This window comes from Paralichthys olivaceus, chromosome 5 (genome assembly GCF_024713975.1).
Source record: "Paralichthys olivaceus isolate ysfri-2021 chromosome 5, ASM2471397v2, whole genome shotgun sequence".
Taxonomy (NCBI): domain Eukaryota; kingdom Metazoa; phylum Chordata; class Actinopteri; order Pleuronectiformes; family Paralichthyidae; genus Paralichthys; species Paralichthys olivaceus.
Genome location: NC_091097.1, coordinates 12308967 through 12335960, shown reverse-complemented (window position 1 = coordinate 12335960; position 26994 = coordinate 12308967). Strand labels below are relative to the sequence as shown.

Genomic DNA, 26994 nt, shown 5'->3' with positions numbered 1-26994 from the left:
TGACGTTCTCTGTGCTTATTTTACCTTTGAGGAAAGATGAGAATCTCAGCAGAGAGGACACAAAGAAAAGAAACCATACGCTAACCCAGATTTTTTTTCCGCTGGCCACAGTAAAAATATAACAATGTATGCGCATACATAGACCGAGAACAAGGACAGTTCATTTAACTCTCTCCTGCCTCTCCACTCAACTGATATGAGCCATTCATCACCGCCCACCTTCATAACTGTGTGCTGCATGGAAAGGACAATGAGTGTGTGTGTGTGTGTGTGTGTGTGTGTGTGTGTGTGTGTGTGTGTGTGTGTGTGTGTGTGTGTGTGTGTGTGTGCGTGAAAACAGATTAAGGATAAATATCTTCTATGAATCACACACATTTTGATCTTGTAGTAGAATTCCCCAACATGTATGTGATTCAGACTAAGAGGAATCCATTCAGTGAGTTAACACTGAGAGAGTGCTGCCCTCTACTGTTCTTTTCACTAACAGGAAAACGTTTTAATGACCAACTATAACTGTGGAAAATGGTGTCAATACATTTTACTTCCAAGAGAAACATTTTTTTAACTCCTCTGTGGTGTTCGTTTCATGTTGATTCATTTTGTGCTCCCTGTTGAAAATGACGCATCAAAGCTGATCATAAATCCATAACAATGCATTTATGATCACCTACTGTTGTGTTAGAGGTTTTTTTCCCCTTGCGAATATTATAATCTTCTATTGGATATTTAGGGCCTGTAGACCACATGAGCATGTTTTTGGATAGATATAAAAAGGATAATATATGGATTATTCTGACTATAAAAACACTTTGTGTCAAAGTCTAACAACATTTGTTTTGAAATCCTTTCAAATTTTTAAACAGTGGCACAAAATAACATCTGCTGTTGTTGTGTGCCCATCAGATGAATAGACATGTGCCTGAATAACCCCAGTTTTTAATTCTCATTGCCTTATTCATTATTACCAGCAGGTCATTTTTGATCAAAAGATAAATAAAAAGTTAATGAAAATCATCCACGCCCTGGGTAAACAGAATAATTCAAAGTAATCCAAATGTTTTGAAGCCCCACATTTAAACCTGTGTCTGTATATGTTCTTTAATATATTCTGTGCTAGCACTGCCTTGTTAACACCAATTTCTACTAGTGAGTATTCGTAACTAGAACATTATGAATAGGTTGAAAAATTGGAAGAGTTTTCTTTGGATTTGCATTTTAAAGCAAATTATGTCTTTAGTGTGTTTAGAAAACAAAATGTGGATATTCACTGGGAAAATATTCATCCACAAACGGCTGCTAATTGAATTCTCAGCACCTTAATTACACTAACCAGGTTCTGATGTGTTTTCTTCCAGATACAAAAGTCTGTTTAAAAAGGGACATACCTCATGATGATGCTTAGATGAGTTCACTTATTGCTCACTAATTATGCCTCCATGTCGCTGCGCTGCATATTTGGAAGCTGTCTTTCAAGATAATGAGAAGGCCTACACCTGAGGAAAGACGCAGAAAGATTGTTAATCCTGGATTATCATTGGCTCGTTTGTCACCTCCAACTTGGTAGAGGTGGAGCGAGGGTATCAAAGGAGGCGAGTAATGAGGACCTGCAGAAGCCAGCGAGGTAACCGTGGTTACGTGCGGTGCATTAATGTATGTAATCTGTTACTGTGTCTGTGACAAGACAAGGACATGTAGTGTGCTAATTAAAGAAACCTTTCACTGCTCCTCCCTTAGACACAGGTCATATCTCATTAATGATGGTCTCAATGCATGGGGAGTCATTCATTACTGGCTATTTGGAGGGAAAAAAACGAGGTGGTGGGGAATCCTGTTTGCACATATTGTATGGCATGCAAAGCTTGCAGGTATTTCCTCAGAGAAACACAATATGAATACAGCCAGACAAACCAACCATCCACATATTTGAGGTTTATGACACGTTTTTAAGAAACTCCATGTGTTGCCCCTGACATTTTACGCTTCTATAACTTATATAAGAGGAATAATACAAAATTAGCATATGACAGACTAAGAAATGCCTTTGTTCAAAAACATTAATTTTTATTTTTGAAATGATGGGATATTTACAAGAAAAAATATTATCAATGGCAAGTTAATGTCATGTACATTACTAGATACAAAAAATATTTCATTGAAAAAAATAAAAACATTTAACTACATTTACAAATCCCATTTCTGACACACCAGCCAAAAATAATAGAAATCAAAAACAATTAAGAGCTGAGTGAACTCCCGAGATAAAAGCTTCGGGAACAAAACCAGAGAAAGGAGATTCGCACAGAGCCTCGGTCAGTGCTCGTACCTGGATGTTCAGTGCACACGGACATTAACACAGCGACCATCGAATGGTAGTGCACAGGCAGAAAGGCTCATCTGCAATTATAACAGCATTTTTGTGGCTTCAGTGATATTGCAAACAAAGCCAGTGCAATGTCTATATGTTTCTAAAGGCTGTACTGTGACCACCTCAGGACTGACACAAATGTATTTCCCTACAAGCATCATCAAAAGGGGGGAAATAATATTTGAGTGTGTCTAAAGGTTGTAGAATTCATTGGTGTGACTGTGGTTGTTTTAACTTTGTGGTCACCAGATAACAAAAGTTTGAAATATCATGACTTTTTCCAATGATAACAAGATGATTACTAATCTCTCATGATCTCCAAAAACATAATGCAAACCTGCTGGTGGATTTTGGTTTGCACCCATGCTCAAATTGTTAACTAATTTCTGACCAGCACAAGAACAAGATCACTCCCTGTGATGAAAGATAGCGATGTCACATGAACTCCTCCTTTGGTTTGCAGTTGCATCAGTTTATAATAACAACAGTGTTCAATTCTGATATCAAATTCAAGCAACATTTGGCAAAGCTGCTGATTATAGAGGATTATTCCCACGTCACAATCCATAGAGTTATTACTGACTGGACGGCAACAGTGGGGAAAGTCCTATAAAAATGAAATGTTGAAGTTGAAATTACGCCATTGGTTGGCAGAGCGAGTGCTGGAGTTTCCCCAATTAGCCAATGTACTTTGAAATAAAAATTTTATGACATCATTAGGGAGGCTTTTACAGGCAGTGTTGCCAACTAAGCATCTTCATCTCCCTGTATTTACTTCCTTTTAGACTTTTCTAGAATCTAGATTTTTTTGGATTTAGTTTTAATGGGCCTTATTTCAGTCAGTATTTAATTCAATGTATGTGAGCTCAGAGATTAACAGAGAAAAGGAACAGATAAAGGGCTAAAAGCTGCTGATACCAGGCAGAATGCAAATACGATGCAATTAAATCATAAATACAAAGATGAGCGTATTATGTCATCTTGCAAATTTTCTAGCAGGCTTTGGCTCCTTTTCTTTAGTTGTTAACAAGTAGTTCCACAACAGTTTACGACCTCAATTTGCACATTGACCATTCATCCAGCCACATACTGGGAAATCGTCTTATCTAATTACCATAAGACCAGATGTAATATTTAGAGCTGAGAAGATACTTTAACTTTAAAATTAGAAAAACTAGCAAAATTATATTAAAAAAACTGTTTTGGCAGTGTCATTGAATCATTTTAATTTGTAATCTGTGCAAAAACCTAGACACTTATTTCATGGCCTAACTTTCCATGACATTTAACTGATACCTACATACAAGATTTTAATTACTCTATTCACTAACAAAATAAAGACAGGAAATAACATCCTCAGCCAAGTTAACACTTATGGCTTCTACAACCCCAGAGTCCCCGTCTGAATATGAGAACCAATGAGCAGTCCAAGACAAGTGCAAGTCATCCCTGAGACTGGTCCATGAACTTCCACAGACGTCAGATTCAGCATTAAACAACCCTGCTGGGAAACTAAACAAGTCACACTGACCGGCCTAAAAATTGTGTTTGGTGCCATTTGTGCAGCTTCAGTAGCTCTACTTTCATACAACATTTAAGACAAAAACACAGGGGCATCATCGTCATCAATCAATCACTAAAAAGGCTCTTTGAGCAGCATGTAAACCAGACTGGTCAGAGATCAAGTGGATGACAAGACAATGTTTAAGTGGATCACACAGTTATTATTGCTAAAATGATTATCGCTTTGACTTATTTGAATAATGAACACCCTCCAGATACCTGACCAGGAGCTGGTCTCCATCCACAGATATGTAGAGCTGTGAGATTTCACTGTAACTGGAGATGGGTGGGGAAGAGCTGAGTGAAGTGATTCAGCATGTGGTGCTCCAACATGCTTCAGGGACTTGGCCCTCTGGCCGCTGACAGATCGACATAAAGTCATCACGTGTCTCTGAGATGGCCTCGGCTCTGTAGGCTCTGGAAGTGCGCCTCCCTCAGGAGGCGGTTGATCTGCAGGTAGGACACCAGGTTTGTGGGGCCGGCCAGTTCTGAGGAGTCTCCAGAGCTGAGGGGACTGTAGGGGCCCACAGCACACTGACTGCTGCAGCTCCCGGCTGCATGTTCTGGACTGCTGATGCTGCTCTCACTGTTGGATGACTGAAAGGTAGATTTCATCATTAGCAGCGTCCTTGCAAACCTAGTCCTTTGTTTAAGACCAGACAGATATGAATCTGTCAGCATCCAAGGCTTCTTCTGTGTTCATGAATGAAGGTCAACCAGGTTTCGCTCTGACAGAGTTACTGTCGTTCACCAAGAAAATAGACCTTAAGTGTAAACCTATAATAAATGTGCATTCTTCACAGCTAACGTTCAAACCAATATGTGGCCTATGTAGACAGCTGGACTGATTGAAGTAGAAACAAATATGCAGTGCCTCTTGAGTAGACATGACATTGGTCCACTTCAAAGCAAACTCTTTGTTTGTGGTGTAAAAGCTACAGTGGCCTTCACAGGGCACTAGATCTGCAGTCTCATGGTAAAGAACTCCAAAGCTTCAAGGTTGCATTGTGGTTGTGAGTCCACATTTACGCCACACAAAATCTGCGTAAAGCTTGATTTGTCATACCCTTCTAGATGCCACACAAGTTACGTGGACTAGAATAGTATGTGTGAATAAACCTTTGATTTGTATGCGATATGGTTCCATGTGGGTTCAGTCCACAAAGCTTTTGCATTCCCAACTCTTTAAACTTTGATGATATGTTTCAAGTTTAAAGTCAACCACGTGTTTCTCTATATAAACATCTGTCTAGGTCCTGTCAGCCCTTGTTGATGTTACTTGCGGCCTCCCCATCCCCACAGTCCTAATTATTTCAAGTATGATTGAGATGTGCATCATATGAGCTAAAGACAACATGATAACTGAGGTAAAACATATTCATCATATTCACATATTCAATTTCCCATGACTTAAAGTATTCTTCCATGGATCAGTGATATTGAAAGTTGTAAAGTATTGCCCAACTTCTTTTCATTCACCTAATTTGATTTCTGCATATGCGTACACATAATGCAGATGATAACACACAATTATTATTGTAAAAACTGTCCAATAAATGTACCTGTCTGTGAACATAAGTTCATGTTTACACATCCTGCTTGTGCAAATTGAAAGCCATCAATGTTTTTGTCATTTAGGTCCCCACATAACAAACAAAAAACGCTTCTACTGAAAATGTGTTTGGTTTGCATCTGTTTCACTTTCTTCAGTATTAAGAGATTTTTTCCACACTGACACTTATCTGTACCTCGGAGTCCCAGGCATCCCGGCCCGGCTCAGGAGAGAGGGGGTGAGCTCTACTTTGCCTCTTGGCTTGGGGCACCAGGTGGCCACCTTCCTCATCACCACCACTGCGCTGTCGTTTCCTGAAAGGAAGCAAGCACACAGACATTAAACACTCAGACAGTAAACACACAGACATTAAACACACAAATATATATGTACAGAATGTGCCATCATGGAGTATCGCTCTCTCCAATCTTTTAGAGAAAAGAGCAAATAGCATCTGGGATCTGAGTAAATCTAGGGAAGGTCAATAAAATGATCTGCTCGTAATTTTCTGGTTCAGCCACAGTGTTTGCAAAACACCGCTGACACCATATTAATCTGGAGCCAACACATCATCCTGTTGTAGTCAAAACAAACTTGCTCTGTTACCAACAGACGAGATCAGGAAAAGTAACTTGTACAATTGTCATACATTTTTGTCGTTGGTAATAAATGCACGACCAGCTCCTGCTAGCATAATGCTCTCTCTTTTTAATGGCTGCTAAAAGATAATAATAAAGGCCACTCCTACTGTTCCAGAAACCATTTGATCAATCAAGAAGTGATAGAGCAGCTTCATTGGGCCCCGCTCACCTGTTTTCAGTCAACATATGTTGACGCTAAATCAGTTTCCTCTTTGTGTTTGTGCAGATCGGAGAGGAGGAAGCGGCTGGTTGATGTTGTCGACTTGTTAACGCAGCTTGTGTCAGTCGACGGCCTACCACCTGAGCTAGCTCCACTAAACGTGCCTGGTTAGCTTCTTACGTCGAATAATGACGCGATGCTGACAGTCATTTTGTCATCACTAACAAAACAATCGAGTAAAGCAAATAACCACAGATATTAATGAACCACAACGAGCCTTAGCGGGCTAGCTAGGTTCTTAAGCCTGCCCCAGGCGCTTCATCGTTGCTTACAAGCTAATGCTAACGTCACAGCTAGCTAGCCTTCTTAGCTGCTCTACACTACGTAACTAGTTCTTCCACCACATCAGATATTGTGGAATTAGCGTAGTTAGGCTAATAGTCTTTAGTACAACCCGAGTTAAACTGCAGCTCTTTCAGCTACACTTAGCTAACGATGATAGCCCGAGATACGACCGGCCGCGACACTCGTGTTTACATGTCACCGCGCATGCGCTCAGACCAGGAACGGTGCTTTTAAGAGCTGTCGGACAAATCCACAATCCACAATGATAGTTTGTAAATCGGGAAGTGTTGGATATTATAACACGGTGACGGAAACGTGAAGTATAATACGCGTTAAAAAATATATTGTTAGAGATGTTTACTGAAATTATCAACCTCATTCATTTGGATTTTGTAGGTTGGGTGTTAACTTCGGATTTATCTAAGGCGCTTACGAGCAGCACTTTAAAGCAACACAGACAGTGAGCTGCTCTTGCGCTGGAATAATTTACAAGAAAACTGCTTATTCACGTAATTTTACGTTTAAATTAGCGAAAAACTACGAGTTTTATAGTTCGCGCCCTGCTATGAAAGTATAGTTGGCATAAATCAGGCATTGCAATTGGTAATTTGGCCTGACACGATGTGATTTTCCCCAAAAGAGGTCGCTGTTTACAATAGAAATTTGCTATTAACAATGTAACAGGACATAATAATAAGAAAATAGCGAATTGTGTTAACAATAAAAATATATCTAGAGTGTAACATACAGGAGTCAGCAGCCCGTCTCCCTATAAAAGCACGATATATAATATATATAATATGGAATAATTAACACCATGCATCTACACTATAATGTATATTTTGTTTTGTACAGCTGTTAAATGTATAACTGCAAAACATTTGGTTGAATTTAAGTGTTGACATCTTCCCAACCCGGAAGTTACACCACTGATCCTGCCCGTCCAGCCAGCCAATCGTGCGTAAAAACGCCTCCGCCAATGACTCAAGCGCAGAACGGAGGTGAGATTATCAGGGATCCTCGGCGGCAGCAGCTCCTGTTGGCGTGAAGGGAAATAATCGCGATGGGCAGCACCGACTCCAAACTGAACTTCAGAAAAGCGGTGATTCAGCTGACGACCAAAACACAGGTAACATGCGCCGCCACGCACAGGGATGAAGGAGCGCACACAGAGAGAGAGAGACAGAGGAGGAGGCGAGGAGGAGCGCATCATCACCGAGGAGGAGAAGACGTTCTTCATATGGCTCAACAAAACAGCTCCAACAGTGTCATGTTGCATTCAGCATTTTAAATTATCTTGTGTTTATCCTGCATAATAGAAATGATAATAAGACCGACGTTAGATATTTGCATCCACCGCGTTGATCGTGGTTGGATTAAATGACGGTCGATCCTGCCATGATCGTCACAAACCTTCAGTGCAGCCCTGAGGCTAAACGTTGAGTTTTGACGACAAGATAAACGATGGCGTAGCTGAATCAACGCTGGTGACGTAGGTCTGCAAATGGGCACATTTTGCAGATGCGGCAGGTGGACCGTGCTGAGTGTGCCAGATAAAGCTGCTCTCCTCAAAGCTGCCAGAGGAGAGGGAGGCTGTGTTTACATTGCCATTAGGCAGGCCAGGCCTCTGGGTGAGCCGTGTAACATAAGACCAACCAACCATGTGTGCATCATCAGGAAAATGACAAAGTGGTGCATTGCAATGAGATGCAAGGCCATTGTATTTGAGAGCTCAGTGACATGTTTACTCAGTTATAATGGAAGTGAAATGTTAGAATCATACAGTATGTGTGTGTGTGTGTGTGTGTGTGTGTGTTTCTGCAGCCAGTGGAAGCCACAGACGATGCCTTCTGGGACCAGTTCTGGGCAGACACCACCACCACAGTCCAGGATGTTTTTGCACTGGTGCCAGCTGCAGAGATAAGAGCTGTTCGAGAAGAGTCCCCTTCAAATTTAGCAACCCTCTGCTATAAGGTAATACCCATAAAGCATCGGTGATGTCTATGTAATGTAATTTTTTTGTATGCCAAGTGGATGTGCTTACTTTAAAGCTACCTCGGGGAAGAATGTTATTTTGAATCAATGCAGGATTTTGTGTGTAAGAGCCCAGCACTGTAGTCTGTCACTGCCTCTCAGATGTGGGAACAAGTGAGTCAACTCCCCTTCCTTTCCCCTGGCTTCCTGTCTCTCGCTCCCAGCTTCCATTCGAAGCCGCCTCTCCAAATCAAAACAGACATTCTGGGTATACTCACAGCCTAATTAAATAAAGAGGAGGAGAGGAGAGCCCTCGAATCAGAGCTGATTCAAAGGGGTTTGTTTACCTAGTTCAGAAATAGGCTGCAGCCGGCTGTTGATTAAATGCAGATGATTAATTATTTTTAACAGTAAAATCTTAAAGGCCCCAAAACAAGAGCACTTGTTCTTATCTCCTAGACAATATATTTTAATTATGAAAAGAAAAGTGTAGATATCTAGTGTTCTTCCCAGTGTAAATGATATAAGGAATATAAACAGGCTTTAATGAGATGCTGCTGTTTGTTTGTAAAAATTGAGACACTCCAGCTCAGTTGATAGTTGCCTTTGTTCAGATGCTGCATATTTGTTCTAAAACTAGTCAGTGTCATGTAAATGACATCGTAAATGAGAGACGAGAGCCCAACTGATTCCGACTTTTGGAGACTGATGCCATTATTACAAAGTAAAACTTTTCAGATACAATATTTCTCCATCAAATTTCCCAATGACCCCTCAAATGTACCTCACAGAATAAAAGCAATACAAAAATTATAACAACTATACCCCCACCCATCCACCCATTCCCATCCATGAGCAACATGAACAAGTAAATACTTGAATAACTAAATAGAATAAAATTATATATCTGTAAAAAAGGCTCTGATGTATAAATCAATAGAGATAAATTAATATAATCCAATTAAAAGGTAGGACTTACTTGACTTTGCTTCCTCACCGTGTTTCCGGACTCTTCAGGCCGTGGAGAAGCTGGTGCAGGGTGCAGAGTCCGGCTGTCCGTCAGAGCGAGAGAAGCAGGTGATCCTGAACAGCACTCGCATCCTGACCCGCATCCTCCCATACATCTTTGAGGACCAGGACTGGAGAGGATTCTTCTGGTCGACCGTGCCTGGTGCTGGGCGGGCCGGGGTGAGTGGGCACAACAAAAGGAACACTTACTTTAACACAAACTAAAAAGATATTTAAATATTTATAAGCATCAAAACAAGGGGTTTTAATGACTTTCAAACATTTATTACCTCCGCCAAGAAAGTAATGTTTTCGTCTTATTTAGCAGGATTACACAAAAACTGCTGGACGGATTACCATGCATCTTGGTAGAAGGATGCTACATGGGTCAGGAAAGAACTCATTACATTTTGGAACAGATCTGGATCAAAAGGCGGATCCAGGAATTTTTGTCAAAGATTCCAACATTGGGCATTTTCAAATTTTATTGATATCTCAGAGAATAATTCATGAAAATGAATAAGAAATCAGGCATGTTTAGGCGACTGCTATTTGTGAGTGTCTGCAATTTGGTGCAGATCCAAATAAAAATCTGGATGTATAGTGAATTCAAATGTGGTTTCATCAGGGGACTGTCAGACCTTGGTGGAGGTTTGCACTCTACTCAGTGTCATCTTACTTTGGGAATAATTTGTTTGTTATTGAGACATAATAGCTCAGTCACAGAAATTCTTTGTTCTCAGATTCCTATTCAGTCCAGTGATGCAATGCAATGAATTCAAAAAGGTCACCAGCCTGTCCTTATACATACACAATACATCTTTTACTCAGCTCATCATTTGAATTGGCTTCCTCATTCCAGTTGAAAAGAGACAGATGTGTATTTTCAAAAAAATTATGTTTAAGATCTAGATTTAATCTGAAATATCTATCCTTTCTTTTCAGACAGATGAGCTGGATGACGAAGACGGAGCTCGACCACTGGCCGAGTCGCTGCTCCTGGCCATCGCTGACCTGCTCTTCTGCCCTGACTTCACGGTGCACAGCCACAGGAGAGGCCCAGTGAGTACTCTGTGTCCTAAAGCATTGTCTTATCTACTGTCATCAGTTTGTCACCCTGCAACTAAAAAAAACGGCTGCTCACACGTTGTGACAACAGAGGGTCACAGACACACACATATTTCCCTAGTATCTTGTTCCAGCTCTTGTCCTAATCTTTGAATTGTTAGACATTCTTTGTGAGCCCTGAAGTTGCTCAACCACACCATCACTCAAGTTTCTCTGAAGAGAGGACATAGGAGTGTCACCAGGAAGAATTCCTCGTCCCTCATGAAGAAGACTAAAGCTCTGCTGATCACAGTCAATGCTCTTGAAGGCGGGGTCTTTCTCTGCTTGTTTAAAAAGTATTTCCAAGGTTATTTTCTACCCGGCTGCTTCACCTTATCTTCAATCGTAGCAATCAAGTGTATTTCTAGGATTCTGTTATTCCTTCATGAAATTAATTTTAAATTGGATTCATCATGGTCTGAAAAAGTTCTTTAGAAGTCTGAAGCAGAAACCCTGGGAAGGGTTTGATCTTCCCAGGTAAACTGTAATGAGCTACATTCCCTATCATGTTACCATTTCGAAACTGCATCATGGAAAATGGGCTCAGATACAGCTGCTCAGGAAACTTTGTAGAAAGTCATTTACCTCTTCAGACTTTTTGTTCCTGACAAGAAACTATGGTCATTGATGATGCGTGAGTAGGAGGAAGTATAAGTGGAAAAACAAGGTGATGGTGGTGAAGAAAGTCTTTGTCTTCAGAGACTGATGTGAATATTTAACTTCAACAGTCTCCACTTAACAATCATAATAATAACGTCTTTCCTTTATCTTTCCATCATCTTGATTTTTTTTAGTTAATTTAATTTTGCAGTTTTCGTTTCACAGCAGACAACAAACTATTAAACAACCGACATGATTGGCCACACTGTCATCCAACATATATTCTGAGACCATTATGTCATTACATTTGAATGTTTTGTTTCTGTTTGTCTCATCTAGGACTCGTTAGAGAGCATGCAGTCTATAGACAGCTGTGAGTACATCTGGGAGGCAGGGGTGGGCTTTGCACAGTCCCCCCCTCTCAACTACATCCATGACCTGAACAGGTGAGTCAGCTGGCAGGGTCCAACTATGCTTGATGTGTCTCAATCAAACTCTCTGCTCTCATCCACACGTTGGACTGAGCAGCTTTTGGTTTGTCCCCCTCTGTATCTTTGTCTCTGATCGTCCTCAGAACAGAGCTGCTGAGATTGTTACTAACCTGCTTTTCGGAGGCTATGTACCTGCCTCTGTCATCGGACAACAGCGTCCTCAACCCCTGGGTGACCTTCTTCTGCTCCACAGAAAATAGGTAACGTACAAAACCTCTCGATTGGACAACATCCCTCAAGCGTTCAAGTGATTTGTTTATTTTGTTTCATCAGACTTTTTAATTAAAGAGATAAAACCTTGATTTTATGAGGTTATTACAGAACTTTCCACCACATTTCAGATTGAGTTAAGATGTTAAGATCTTTTCTCTCTTTATGCCAAACTACTCTCTTCATAGTCAGGAATTTTTAATTTTCAAATGTATGTACATCGTTATTTTATGTTAATGCAGGAATTATGCAGAGAGGTATTTTCATTTCTCATCACTACTTAATTTTTATGAGGATTCAAACAGGACACTTTTGTGGAAATTACTGTACATAAAAATGTTCATACTTTTTTTTTGCGTGCAGTAAGGGCTAGGAATACACACATACTTTCGATAGACTAACACAGTCTTAATGTCCTTGTTCCTAGACATGCTCTGCCTCTGTTCACCTCTCTGCTGAATGTGGTGTGCGCCTATGACCCAGTGGGCTACGGCATCCCGTACAATCACCTGCTCTTCTCGGACTACCGGGAGCAGCTGGTGGAGCAGGCCGTACAGATCCTCATAGTGACGCTCGAGCACGATGGAGGGGTTCCCCACCGCCCTGCGTCGCCATCCAGCATCGAGGAACAAGAGGTAAGACGCCAAGACCCTGGGAGAGAAATCAAATCAGATGTGGCATGTGCTCAATGTCCTTGAAATAAATCTCTGTATCTTTGTGCAGTCGACAGGTCCTGAGAACCTGTTTGTGAATTACCTGTCGAGGATTCACAGGGAAGAGGTACTCACGTCATCATTTCTATTAGAATATGTAGATTTTCCATGTAAACATCACTTGACCAAAGCTTCTTCTCTTCTCAAATCTACAGGACTTTGACTTTGTGTTGAAGGGCCTAGCACGCCTGCTGACCAACCCTCTGACTCAGACTTATCTGCCAAACTCTACGAAGAAGATCCAGTTCCATCAAGAGCTGTTGGTTCTCTTCTGGAAGCTCTGCGACTTCAATAAGGTTGGAAAGAACTTAGAGTTTCTTTTGTAAGATGTACGTCAGAGTGCAGCACGGGCCGCGGAAAAAAACAACCAAGCCTATCTATCTATCTATCTATCTATCAATCGATTCCCTCCCTTCTGTTTTTCCACTGCAGAAGTTCCTGTTTTTTGTCCTGAAGAGCAGTGATGTGCTGGATATTCTGGTGCCCATACTCTTCTACCTGAATGATGCCAGGGCTGACCAGTGTGAGTCTCATCCCATTGTCTTTCCTGCAACACATAAAACACTGCCTCTCCTGTGCGTTTAATCTGTTGTGTGTTTCCTCGGGTGCAGCCCGCGTTGGACTCATGCACATCGGCGTGTTCATTTTGCTGCTGTTGAGCGGGGAGAGAAACTTTGGCGTGCGCTTGAATAAGCCCTACTCCGTCCATGTGCCGATGGACATCCCCGTGTTCACAGGGACTCACGCTGACCTGCTCATAGTGGTGAGACACCTGCTCTGTTACATTATCTTAAGATTCAAGCAATTCAAGTGTCTCTATGGTCGTTGTACTGCTGCAGATGACAACACTGCAGAGTTGCGATGGCATTTAGAAAATGGTATTATGCTGCTTTCAGACAGGCATTGAAGTCTGGACACTAACTAACCCAACAACTAATGCAAATGTTAGTTGCTATAGACATTTTATAGATTTTTTCTGCCAGGGCCATGAACGTAGAAGATGCAGACAAAGACATCAACTTTTATAAGACATCTATGAAAACAGCTTGAGAAAAGTAAATAAAGAGGAAAAATAAAGTATAGAAAAAAATTAAATAAACTATAATATATTAAAATAAGGTATTGTTTTGATTAGCAGTGTTCGAATTGAAAAAGAAATAATCAGCAGCACGATATAAATACAGATGAATATAAGCAGCAATAGTTGAGTGATTGCACAGTTCTGTGATGCGTGTACAGTAAATGGAGGGGTGGCCGGTGTTTTCACAGCTTCAGGGAAGAAGCTGTTTTTCAGTCTGGAGGTTTGTGTTGCACATATTGTCCTTTAGCTCCACTCGGAGGGGGAGGGGTTTCAAGTGGTGACGCTCTTTATTGCCGAGCTCACATCTGTCGCTCTGTTTGTCTTGTAGGTGTTTCACAAGATAATCACCACAGGCCACCAGCGGCTCCAGCCTCTGTTTGACTGCCTGCTCACCATCGTTGTGAATGGTGAATATCTTTGGCGCCATCTGTTGGGCAATGCTCAAATTTGATTTGCAATATCCCCTATGATAAAGTTGTCATTTTTATGTTTTAGATTATTATGTTTATTATTGTTCTTGCTGCTTGTTCTGCAGTCTCTCCCTACTTAAAGAGCCTGTCCATGGTGGCAGCAAATAAACTGCTCCACCTGCTGGAGGCCTTCTCCACCGGCTGGTTCCTGTTCTCTGCAGCCCAGAACCACCACCTTGTATTCTTCCTCCTCGAGGCTTTTAACAACATTATCCAGTACCAGTTTGACGGTGAGGGAAAGCTGATCGAGTGTTAGAAAGAACATTGTTTGCTTATGCAGATTCAGCTGTTTGTATAAATCCATCTACTCATTCATTCGCCTAAAGGAAACTGCAACCTGGTGTACGCTATCATCCGCAAACGTAACGTGTTCCACCAGCTGGCCAACCTGCCATCTGATCCCGCTTCCATTCAAAAGGCTTTGCAGAGGAAGAGGAAGTCACCAGACGTAATTTCCCGCACAAGCTCCCAGGAGACTGTGTCCATGGAGGGCTCTCACCCTGCTGTGCCGGCGGAGCCTGGTACTCTGAAGGCCAGTCTGGTTGCTATTCCAGGTACAGTTATGGATATTAATATTTGAATATCAATTGGTGAATTCATTGCATTTTCCACGTTTTGAAAACCTGCAACCCATTTCCCACAGGCATTGATAAACTCACAGAGAAGTCACAGGTATCGGAGGATGGCACCATGGTGTCCATCCCAAAGACCGATTCCACACACGCTGGCCACCCAGACCAAAGTGCAGCTGCAGGGACCAGCGACACAGAGTCGAACTCAGGCAGAGACAATGAAGTAAGTGCGTGTGTCTCAGTCTGTGTGCATGTGTATTTAGAAATATGCACGTTTGTAAATCTTGTTCTTCACATTATCAGGATGTTTTCTACACTGAAGCTGAAATGGAGAGGAGACGTTTGTCGAGTGCGTCTTCAACATCATTTTGGGCTCCAACACCAGACTGGGTCAGTTACGTCCTCTCATCCTTGCCTTTATTTTTAGATACATGTTGGCTATTTGATCAGAATTAAGCTGCTTTCAAACATGCACTAAACTCTTAATATCCTCCAGAAACGATCCGATCTGTAAACGGGAACATGTGATTTCCACAGCAGAATTCATACAAAGTTTGGCCATTTTCCAGAGTTCATGTCTGAAAACGGCTTTAGTCTGATGTAGATTTACCTCTTTTGACCTCAGATTCTCTCCTGGAAGTGTAAGCTACCCTTGCAGACTATCATGCGTCTTCTACAAGTCTTAGTTCCCCAGGTGGAGAAGATCTGCATTGACAAGTATGTGAACACATCTTTTATCTAATGTAAAATCCACATACTTTTATTAATTGTGCTCACTTTTCCCTGCAGGGGTCTGACGGATGAATCAGAGATCCTGAAGTTTCTCCAGCATGGCACATTAGTGGGCCTGCTGCCAGTTCCTCACCCCATCCTCATCAGAAAGTATCAGGCCAACGCAGGCACTGCCATGTGGTTTCGTACTTACATGTGGGGTGTCGTCTATTTGCGGTGAGTCAGGCGTGAGAGCTGAGCATATTATCATACCATACAAAACCTCATTCCTTTGGGTTTTTTTGATTTTGCAGCAATGTGGACCCTCCTATCTGGTACGACACTGATGTCCGCCTGTTCGAGATTCAGAAGATGTAGACAGAAAAAGGAAACACGGTCCTGCTCAACGCCAGGGTTCCTCTTCCCTTCATTATCTGCTGGTTTCCCAGTAAAACTCACTGTGTTTAACTTGCCTCCGTAATCGTGGTTTTCAAAATGCTTGTCCCGTTCGCCGCTGACTTGGGAAGGAGATTCATTCAGATGAGTGAGGAGATAATGTTCAGAAAAAGAGGATGAATGGCTGAAGTATTGCCTATTAGGAGAAACTTTTTTCTTCAGACCTCAAGACCACAGAATGTCTGTCAAAGCATCGAGACGACTGGAGCTGAAAACTGAGGCTCTTCTCTCGACAGCATAGACCAGGAAATGTGGTTTAACTTTTCAGTCTGACTTGTTATAGAAGATATCGTGTTTTTTCCAACAGAGGCTTGCATCATACGTATCCTGGATGGCACAGTAGTGTTGTTTCACGTTGTCGTACTTGCCATGCTTTAAAGTGAACTTGCACTCTTTATAAGTAGTCTTGTTATTATGGTTGTAATTTATGTTATTATGTAACTCTGAGGTTAGAGATGATTATACAGATGTTTTTATGTATATGGGCAGGTTTACATTATGAGCCAGGCTGGATATGCTTATAATGCTTGATGTTGAAACTGTATTTTCCTTAAATTTTCCTGAAAATATATATTGGTAAGCATCGGAATTCTGTCTCATCTGCTGTCAACCCTCAGTATGTAGCGCACCACTGACTGTATATAACGATAGATGACATAATGGCTCCCCTAAAGTGAAGCCTTAACTTCTCGATCAATGACAACTAATGCACTTTTTTTTTCAAAGTAAAAATTTATTGATAAAAGATAGATTTCATATAAGTTACATGTACGTCACATAAAATAGACTTTATAAAATGATTGTTATGTACAGTGGAAAATGGGTAAAGCTAAGAGATTAAGTAGACCTCAAACAGACTGGCTACTGAGTGCATGCGGTAGAAGATCCCAAAAGGAAGTCCAACGTTCACAATCGCAGCCCACGTTGTAAATTTGTAGAGTTTAATCTCCACGGGGTGATCGAACTGGGGACGGGCGCCAAATGCAGGCATGATCCACATCTGTCAGAGAACAGGTGAATAAGCAGGACACAGGAAAACTGGGTTGGTTGTATTTATAGTTGATAATTTTAAATAATAAGCAAAAATACAACTTACTATGATGTTGGCGAGCAGCAGAAAGGCACACACTTCCTTCAGTATTCTTCTCTTCCAATTTGGCTTGTCGACATTTGAATTCAGGAAGTAGTTTGACTTGTTGCCCTCCATTACAACCATCGTCTCTACGTGTTCGTGGAAGGTGTGAGCATTTGTGTGCAGCGCCGCCTCCTGCATCACATGGAAGGGCTCCCGGTGCATGCCCTCGATGATGAAGTAGTTCTGGAGGCCGAGCTCCAGCACCATCAGCACGGCCCACGCCAGGTTGAGGGCATTCAGGTAGCCTCTGGCTCCCGTCACCACCATGGCCACGATAGAGAAATAGCTGATGACCAACTGTCCCATCGAGGCTCCCACCAGCAGCCCCATATCCAGGGTTCGAGTGGGGTTCTTCTCCGACACGTGCTCCCTGCGGTCGAGCCTGTAGACTATGCAGCCGATCATGGCGGCGATGGACATCAGGCTCACAATCACTACATTAGTGATAAAATGAATCAGTAAGGCCTCATTTCTCTTCTCTTTCTCCTCCTCCAGTATGCCCACCTCGTACAGTATAAACGTCACAAGTCCCGACAGAAAAAGAAGAATTCCCGTCACGGGTCCAAAACACACATCCTTTGGACGAAAGTTGACATTGTGGTGGCTGTGGTCATCCACGAGTCGACCCACATTCTTCCACATGACGTACGCCATCGCAGAAGCAAAAAGGCTGTACTCTATGTTGAAGGGGTACAGGTAGTAGAAGGCCTCTTTGAAGGTGTCGCACATCGAGTGGCTGCATTTGCACTTTCTATCCCCGTAGCTCGCTGAAATGTTGGCGACAGGTTAGAGTTATTTTTCTTGAACTGATCAGGAATGTATCCAATTACAAGCGACAAACACAGATACCTCTGTACAGCTTGTGAGAGACGCTGGTATTTAAATCAGGAAGTTCAGTTTGGTGAATTGATTCTTCAGTCACTGCTGCCATCCACACCACCAGGTTAGTTGACAGTGTGAGAGTGAGCCCACACCTGAAAGAGTCAAACAACGAACACATCCTGAATCCAGGGCATAGGGCAATTCATGTGCAATATTAATTAATCCTATTATCATTGCCCTGACTTCTACTTTAGTATTAGTTCACCTTTGCATGTAACTCTATTTCTATTGTAATTTCTCAGCACAGGTTCTACATTAACAAAATATCCACTTTATTTATATCATATCATTTTTATACTTAATACAGGGCACATCCAGGGCACAGGGCAGCCTGCATAACTCCACGAAGGCCCAACAGTCCCCTTAAGGTAAATTGAGCTGCACCAAATTTCACACACTCAGGTCTGTCCCCTAAATGTGCCCAATTTCTTTTGATCCACTCAATCTTTTAGGGAACACTGAAAATGTTCCATAACACCCTATCTCTCAAAAATGTAAGAATTTCCTCTGATCAGCACTTCAATTTAATGGGACCTCCCTGACCCATACTGCATCATTCCATCATGGAAAACAGTTCTTTTGTTTTTGTGTAATCTTGCCTTAAAACAATCGGATGAAAACATAACGAGTTGACTGGAATGACAAAGTCACTTACCGAGTAAAATTCGTATGTATCTGCACACAGTCTTTCGCATGAGTCCACAGGAAGAATGTCTACAAATAAAAAAGAAGTTCTGGTAGGTTTTCACAACTCATCCAGCGTCTAATATCCTTAATGTTCTTAATATTAAGATGCAACAACCTGGAAAAACAAAAACACAGCTTGCACGACAGGGAAGGCGACTTTAACAGCCGATTCACAGTGAAGGTAGCCCACATAGTTGACGATCTTGAATGAGTCCATGAGGAGACTGAGGAGGCCGAACAGCACAAGTCCAACTGCGAAATAACATAAAGGTGATAAGGCCTTGAAATGAAGCCCATCCAAAAACAGAGATACAAAAGAGTTCTCACCTCTGAGCCACACCGGCCCCGCATGGCTGTCTTTGAACAGGGCTTGATCCTTTCGAGAGGTGACAACAGTGTAGAAGAACATCCACAACATTGTGATGAGGAGGAGGACGATGATGAAGATTTGCTGGTGCACGGTGGTGATGACCCCGCTGATGGCACTGGCGCTGACCATAGCACAGCCCACCATAAGGATGTTTATGCAGATGATGCCCGACAGGAGCCAGCCGCCACCGTGGTGGGCCCGCTCCATCACGGCCTCCACATGATGGACACAGTCTCTCACTGCCTCCACACTGGGAGTGTGGGACGGGCTGGGCAACTCATGGATGTTTTCCAGATGTGCTGCAGTTTCTATGTTTGACGGATGGGCCTCCACGATGTCGTTTGGTGTTTTTCTGCAGAGAACACATTCAGGTGATTTGAACAGCTGAGAATTCCAAGATATTTAGATAATTCAATTCGAACATTGAACAATTTAAAGAGATAAGAGATGTAATTTATCTTAATGCACTTCAAACTTCAACCTATCACATAAAGGAATTTATCTAGATAGCTACTGTTTGTGTAGCGGTTGATTTAACAATTTTAAATTCACCCTGAGAAAAGTTTGTTGCAGGTCCGGAAAATCTGATAAGCTGCAGTTTTCATAACGTAGGGTGAAAATCACAGCGACGGCAGGTGCAGGTTTTGGGACCAGTTAGAATTCATCTATGGAGATTGACAGAGATGCTAAGTGCTGTAAAAAAAAGAAAAATGTGTGAACCGGCGTTGTTCTCTCTTCAGCCCAAACTGCACAGTGAGCTGCAGCTTCACCACACAAGCTGCAGTCAATGAAGAAGGTCAGGTGATGGCAGTTTGGGCTGATTGGCTTTATATATTTACTACCATTTACACGGCCCTGGTGTTAAAGTGACAATAGCTGTAAGAGAGTAAAATAACCCTTTTTAAATTCATTAAACTGTGTGTTGTGATGTTTCTGTGTTTCATTCATTTAAACAGTTTTAATCTTGACTCTAGAGACGTTTAGTTTTTATACTTAAGTCAATGTTATATTTGCAATTTAAGTACATTTAACTTCAAAGGAGAGACCAGAAGCCTTAATAATGTGTGTGCTTCCTTGACTGAGCATGAACTACTTTAAGTTTATATTTAGACATTTTAGATTCTTTTCACTCCTTTTCGAATATGTACATTAAATCACTAAGCATTTGTCTTTCCTTTTTTGTCCTCATCAGTTTGTAAATAATACTTTTTTCAGTTTTTTTTTCACTTGTATAATTTCTTCTTTTTTATTTACATGTTTGAAATAGATACAAAAAATTAAATGAAACTACATGCACTGCATACATGTTAATAAAATTGGGATATTTTAAAATAGAAAATGAGCACTGATTAGATTGAGAATAGTTTGTGCTGGCTCCTTTCCAATGTTAGCCTGAACGTTTACAATGAATTTAATAGGAAAAGTTTTCTCTACCTTGCAACCATAGCTTCTGGCCTGAATCATATGTAAAGAATGAAGGAATACAATAGATTATAAAACCCACATCAGTGTAACATGCATTTTCAGGATAAAAAAAGAAAATATTCAGGATACTCATACGTAAACATGCAGACAAAAGAAATGAAAAGTTGGTCTGTTGCAGATTTAAGTGTAAATCTTTTACAGGTCACCTGGTTGATGTGGTACAGAGCTCATCAACTTTAAAGCTGCGTGCACTCGTGTTGGTCACAAGCTTGGTAACAAAGGTCACCTGGTGTTGGCTCAGTGTGTCACAAACATTCAGGATGCTGAAAAGACCAGACGTGCTCCTTCTCCTCTGTCTTGTCGGGGCAACGGATGCCCTGTACAAGCAGTGGATCCTCAACACCAACTACGAGAACAAGACCAACTGGGACAAAGGAGCTGTTCCATGTGGCAGTGACATAGTTCAGTTCTCAGCCCAAAGAAAAGTGTCTGTGTTTTTGGAGACTGCGCATGCTGTGCAGGAGCTGAGGCTGCCAGTTGATGGAGAGTTCATCCTTTATGAGGGAGCTGGATTTTATGTTGTGTCAGGACAAGATCCAGGCTGCGGACAAGGTGTCACTGCCCGGTTCAACGATTCAGACTCTCTGCAGTGGTTTGACCCAGCTCTGTGGCAGGCAGGTGTAACACAGAATGAACTGCAGCGTCAACACTTCCTGTTCTCGGTCCACGAGGAGAGCGTCCCCTGCCAGTACGATGAGGTCGTTTTTAAAGCCCTCTCCTCCTTTAGAGTGGACACCAGCTCCAGTCAGTCTAGCATCCCTGTGAAATCCGTGTCTGTGCTGGGGGAGGTGTTTGACAGCAGATCTGAGTTTTCTGAGTACCTTAGCTCACGCTCAGGTCGGCTGCAGTTTCACGGATCCTCTGCAGTCACTGTTGGGAATCCAGGCTGCGGGGATCCTTCTGGCTGTGAGTGTGGGAACTCTGTAAACCGTCAGCGGATCTGTAGCAGTGTGACATGCCCGTCCCTGAACTGCAAGAAGCCTCTCTTCCCTGTCGGACACTGCTGTGAGGTATGCGGGGCCATCATCACCATCCATTATGCTGCTGGTTTCAACCTAGAGAGTTACAGGCAAAGGATCCATCAGCTCTTTCTTGTATGGCCTAAGTATGAATCCATCCAGCTGGGCATGTCTAAAGTCTTCAAGTCGCAACGTTTGATGGGGATCGTCCCTTTCGGTAGCACACCTGAGATCCAGGTTGTTATTATGGACGGAGAGACAGGAGCACGGTCAGAGGCTCTGGCCTGGGAGATCTTGGAGGATGCCCGTTCCCATGGCTCTAAACTCGGAATCGCTGCGACTGAACTTCAAGCCTCCTCTGGTAACAACCAGTCTGGAGGCAATGCAGGGATGGTGGTTGGAGTTGTATTTGGAGTCTTGATCATGATTATGCTTATTATCACTGTGGTCGCCCTGATTCACAAGGGCGTTGTTCAAATGCCATCAATGCCGTCTGTGCCTTCTCTGAGGAGCTTCAAGAGAAAGAGCGACACTGGAGACCTTGTAGGGCCTCTTGACCATGGATTTGACAACCCAATGTTTGACGACCTCAACGTGATGTCTGACCTTCCTGGTCTGCACGGGAATGAAATGAACCCAATTTCCATGACTCAGACAAGTGGTGTGTACTTTGTGAATCCAGTTTATGATGAGAATGAAACTGATTTTAATGCCTAGGTATGTTAATGATTTCCAAAGTACTTTTGCAATGTGAAGATTTCACACACCCTCCATAAACATTACATTGTCCCACAGCTTTATGATATAATAATTCAGCAATGTAAATAGACTTACACAAGTACAAACAGTCACTTAAGCTTTTATTAACTGAATGAACTTGTAACACAAATAAAATCATTGTTAGAAGGAATTTTTTTTTTTCTCTGAGCCGTAATAAAATACCATAAAGCTGCAGTAAATTCCAACATACCTATTGCTGCACAGGGTTCTTGTGGTCATGATGCAGAAATACCACTAGATGGCAGTAAATTTAACTGTCAATGACATATGAGGAAATTGTAAGTTCTCATGTAAAATCAATAAACATTTATGACACTGTTTCTACTGTGATGGCACCTGGTACTTATAGGGAAACATGCATCATTCTGCATTAACCAGACAAACTACATTGTCTTTCTTTGACAGCCAGACAATAACATATAAAGGCTCAATGAAATCAGCCTGGTATCTGTGGAGCAGCTTCATAGGACCACTCACATCATAGAAAGACACAGAGCCTTTATGGAAGTCAACATACAGTCCAATTCGTTTGACCTCAGTAACCTCCAGAGCCGTCTCCAGACCAGCATGCCAGGCAAAGAAACCTTGGCTGTTCCTCCCCAAGCACCAGGAAAAGTCGTTCCCGGTGATGCAACAGGTGCTATGCTCACCCTTGCGCTCGATGCTCTTGTATGTGACCCCCACGTGAGCCCCCTCCCCACTCAGCTCTGCCTCGACGTAGTGCCTCCCCAAGTAAATGCTCTGCGAAGTCAAAGCCTGCCGCCAATACTCAAAGCGGTCATGGTGGTCCGGGTAGCTGTGCTGCCAGGGGCTGGTGTTGGTGAGCTTTCTGTTGTCCTCCGTTACTCGCAGGAAGTGATGGGCGGTGTCTGGGTCAAAGGTCAAACTGATTGTGTCTGCAATAAAAGGGACAGTTGTGATTGGTAGCTGATGAGACAAATTGATAGGAATGAATCAACACAATATATTAGTGCATTTACATTTCACAAAGTCGTCTCGGGTTTCAGGATCAGCCAGGGATGGAGATTGAGATTCTGGCCTCAGGGATTTAGTACCTGGTTTATGAAGAATGAATAAATACAAAATGAATACATTGAGCTGACAAATATAACAAAACAGATTCTACACATATGTCAGCAGCTTTTAATCACCTCTTGCAAAGTACCCTGTACTTGAGCGATTTTCTCCAAAACCAGAAATGTGAACCTCATGGTATTGATTGAAAAAATGTTGGAAGTCATTATGAGTCATCATCTGGGGACAACGAAATATAATATAATATAATATATCACATAAAGTGATGGTCCAACTGACACATTTTTCCGGCATTGCCAAAAAGACCACGAGGAGCCCTATGATATCAGGTTACGTGTCCAGAATAATATACACTCACCACCTTTAAAAAACATGCTCAGTTGGTCCCGGTAGGAAGAGAGAATCACATCACACAGCTCCTGCGTAGGATCAGTCAGGACTTGTACATAGGAGCTGAGATGGTCCATGCGGTTGATGTGCACACTGGGTAGACCCACATCTGAAGCTCCTTTCCTCCACTCAGAATATTCCTAGAACAAGGACAACAAGTGTCAGGTGTTATGACGTGAAACTAAGTTGATGATCCAGAACTGTTTGCTGTGAAATAAACTAAAATCCTTGTCTGCGTTTACACTGTCAACACTGCGAGACAACTCTGCACTGTGCTAGTTCCAGATCACATGATCACATTTGACTAACATGGGTGGACACCTACTTGGCCATACATTTCCTCTACTTAAACACCACTATATCAAATATTTCATATATTTTGTACCTGCAGGAAGTCGACATCAGATTTGATCTTGGACATTTTGTTAATTTGAGCCAAATTCTTCAGCAGTTCCGTTCTCCTCTGCTCCAGATGTGCCTGGATACCATCCGCCTGTCTGAGAGCTCTTCTCTGTTCTTCCTCCAGCACCTCCATCACCTCTTTTCTGGCCTCCTTCACAGCTGCCTGCACGCTGGCAAACTGCTGTTCAACGAATACACAAACCTCCTGCACTGAGGCCTGAAAGTGAGGGGGAAAACAGTTGTAGAACATGATAATGAGAATAGAATAACATCACTTGAATTAGGCCATTATGGTGAGATATGTAAAATGCCTTTATTAAGTCATTGTTGCTCTGCAGCTTTTCAATGGTTTTCCCAGCTGCTGAGGTGTTCTGGTTGATCTCTTTTTGTTTCTTCTGCATCTCAGTCTGCAAACAATCATCACAAACAGATGCTGCATCAAGTTTTCAAATAGGACTATAAAGTAACCAATGCAAGACCATTACTGACATACTCGGATTGAGGGATAAAATCCACATGGTTTAAAACCATTAACACATTTTTTTGAAAATGAAATAGGGCCATAGCCAAAATCTTAAATTTCACAATATATCTGAATTGTGTGCGTGTGTGTTTGAGACCTCAATTTGTGTCCGTGCCTCCCCTACAGGTGCAATCGTGTGCCCTTCGTGCTCTTGGCTCTCACAGTCCGGACACACACAGCAGCCGTCCACCAGGCAGAAGCGTTCCAGAGGAAGACGGTGAACCTCACAAAACCGACAGTCGACGTCGTGCAGGGGATCCACCAGACGGTGGTTTTGAAACTTGGTGTTCTCCAGATGTGGTCTGAGGTGGGCCTCACAGTAAGAAACCAGGCAGGTCAGGCAGGATTTTGTGGCCTTGCTGGGGCTGTCCATGCAGGAGTCGCATGGCACATCCTGTGGGACCACAGTCTCACACATCTCGAGGGTTGGCTGCTCCGTTTCCTCCTTTATGTTGGTATTGTGTTGAATATCCTTCAAATTCTCCTTGTTACTGCAGAGCATTGCCATGAGTGTTTCTCCGGTCACGTTAATCTTGATATGGCAAGACAAGCAGTGTGCTTCTTGTTGCTTTTTTCTTGCCTTTTCTTAGTTGTGAAGTCCCTCAGAGTGCATGTGGAATCAATTGAAAACCACGCCTAAGGTATTTTGCACAGAGCCAGAACTTTCCCCACACCCATGTCTCTCTGCCCTGTATTCAGCCTCACTAAGCTTACGACAAACGGAACATTGCGGAAATCATGCAGAGGAAATGACGAGTTCATCATGCCGCTGGGGAGGGGAATGAACATCCTCTTATTTACTTTTATCGTCACATTCTCAGCTGAAGGTGTTTTTTCAACAATTGAAAAGACTGGGTTCTGATTCTAAGGTGACTGGATATAAGGCATCTGCATTATCTATGGTTATGGTGTCTTAAATTTGTCTTTCACTGGAGAGTTTAATAGTATTTCCTTTTGATAACAATGTTATGGAGCTTACAGAGAAAACTGCTTATCTACAGTGCAACTTCCTGCCTTCGTGCCACGGAGCAATGATGCCTGTGTTTTGTGTAAGTCAACAGCAGGATTATCACTGCAGATGCCAACACAAGTATTTTTCCACTCTTGTGTCTTTCTCACACACGCACGCACGCACGCACGCACACACACACACGCACACACACACACACACACACACACACACACACACACACACACGCACGCGCACGCGCACTTCTTGGCAGAAGTGTAAAATTATTGCTTACTAAACAGTGACAGGATGTTCATTGACCTGTAATAATATGACATGTTATGTATATTCGTTTTTTTTTGTATTTAAAAAAATAGATTATGTGTTCAGTAATAGTTCAATTACATTTTGTCAGGTGGAGATTCTTATATTCTACATATTTTGAGTAAGAAACATCCAAATCCAAGCTGTAAAATAAATAATATGAGAATACTTTTCACATGTCCTAGTCTTTATACATATGTGCAGTACAGAAAAAGAATTGATTGATCAGTCAAGTAATTTACAGCATGAAAATTATTATTATCTGTATTTAAAATTAAACTACATTTTAAAAAAATCTATAATATACAAGTGCAGGACTAAATATTTTGACAAACTATGAAAACAGTTGGAAGATAAATTGTCAAGGCAGACATGAGTGACATACAAAGGTTTAAAATCCTCCTAGTGTATGCAGTAATAAAGTGTTTTATAAAATAATCTCAATATGCTGTTTTTACAGGGTTTTACAAAATCACAACAGTAATCTCAATGAACAATTGGCCTGCAGAGACAAAAATGCATCAGCAAGGAAAAAGCATGTGAAAATGAAAATGCTGCTCAATGGTTATTGTAAAGTTACAAAGTCGATGTCAAATGTCTTTTTAGGACAAAAATACACTTTTAAGCAAATGCACAGGCACAAGCAATGAGGTGGTAGGATTTACCCCACGGGGGCAAACACATTCAGGGGACACAGACCCCACAATCAACTCTTTGTTGACAAAGCCACATGGTGTTCAACAACACTGCACGACACTACACTCTATAATCGTCTTTCAGTTTGTTAAACCATGCAGCACAGAGGCCTCCAACCAGTGGACTTACAGAGATATTTTCAGATCTGATCGTCCTGAGGCCAGCGCTGTAAAACAATCCTGTTAAGAATTTATCTCACTCGTGTCTTCTTGCTGGACGCATTCATCTTGACAGTATTATCTCTCCTTTGTTACCACCGGGTTAAAAGATGAGGTAAATCATTAAGTCCTCCCCGTGACATTCACTCCACAATGGTCCACTGACCTTTAAAGATGGATGAGCACATAGCTGGAGAATC

General features: G+C 42.0%; 5 protein-coding genes across 6 annotated transcripts; 2 read left to right on the top strand and 3 right to left on the bottom strand.

The window, feature by feature from the left end:
• Window positions 1-2036: 2036 nt before the first annotated feature.
• LOC138407830 (protein VCF1) lies at window positions 2037-6864 on the bottom strand. The gene is made up of 3 exons (XM_069525420.1): window positions 6291-6864; window positions 5677-5794; window positions 2037-4525 (listed from the first exon to the last, which is right to left on the bottom strand). The coding sequence occupies exons 1-3, from the start codon at window positions 6305-6307 to the stop codon at window positions 4310-4312; spliced, it is 351 nt and encodes a 116-aa protein (XP_069381521.1). The 5' UTR covers window positions 6308-6864; the 3' UTR covers window positions 2037-4309.
• A 731-nt stretch (window positions 6865-7595) lies between these two features.
• On the top strand, window positions 7596-16608 carry hid1a (HID1 domain containing a). Its single transcript, XM_020094173.2, has 19 exons — window positions 7596-7755; window positions 8451-8600; window positions 9618-9788; window positions 10554-10670; window positions 11655-11761; window positions 11890-12006; window positions 12444-12651; window positions 12740-12796; window positions 12885-13025; window positions 13162-13252; window positions 13341-13492; window positions 14139-14217; window positions 14346-14510; window positions 14607-14834; window positions 14924-15075; window positions 15156-15242; window positions 15478-15569; window positions 15642-15800; window positions 15878-16608. The coding sequence occupies exons 1-19, from the start codon at window positions 7690-7692 to the stop codon at window positions 15939-15941; spliced, it is 2403 nt and encodes an 800-aa protein (XP_019949732.2). The 5' UTR covers window positions 7596-7689; the 3' UTR covers window positions 15942-16608.
• A 123-nt stretch (window positions 16609-16731) lies between these two features.
• On the bottom strand, window positions 16732-19859 carry LOC109634117 (proton channel OTOP2-like). Its single transcript, XM_020094410.2, has 7 exons — window positions 19646-19859; window positions 19051-19445; window positions 18839-18975; window positions 18692-18750; window positions 18004-18128; window positions 17116-17921; window positions 16732-17019 (listed from the first exon to the last, which is right to left on the bottom strand). Exons 1-7 carry the CDS (start codon window positions 19696-19698, stop codon window positions 16849-16851), a joined length of 1746 nt encoding a protein of 581 aa, XP_019949969.2. The 5' UTR covers window positions 19699-19859; the 3' UTR covers window positions 16732-16848.
• A 445-nt stretch (window positions 19860-20304) lies between these two features.
• Window positions 20305-22254, top strand: amn (amnion associated transmembrane protein). Its single transcript, XM_020094184.2, has one exon. The coding sequence runs from the start codon at window positions 20839-20841 to the stop codon at window positions 22252-22254; it is 1416 nt and encodes a 471-aa protein (XP_019949743.2). The 5' UTR covers window positions 20305-20838.
• Window positions 22255-22382: 128 nt separating this feature from the next.
• On the bottom strand, window positions 22383-26102 carry LOC109633972 (tripartite motif-containing protein 16-like). Of its 2 annotated transcripts, none has more exons than XM_020094182.2 (6): window positions 24765-26102; window positions 24456-24551; window positions 24128-24361; window positions 23711-23882; window positions 23298-23372; window positions 22383-23213 (listed from the first exon to the last, which is right to left on the bottom strand). In XM_020094182.2, the coding sequence occupies exons 1-6, from the start codon at window positions 25173-25175 to the stop codon at window positions 22678-22680; spliced, it is 1524 nt and encodes a 507-aa protein (XP_019949741.1). In that variant the 5' UTR covers window positions 25176-26102; the 3' UTR covers window positions 22383-22677. The 2 variants fall into 2 exon arrangements, with proteins under 2 accessions (XP_019949741.1, XP_019949742.1); XM_020094183.2 differs by having other exon boundaries at window positions 23714-23882.
• Between the last annotated feature and the right edge of the window lie 892 nt (window positions 26103-26994).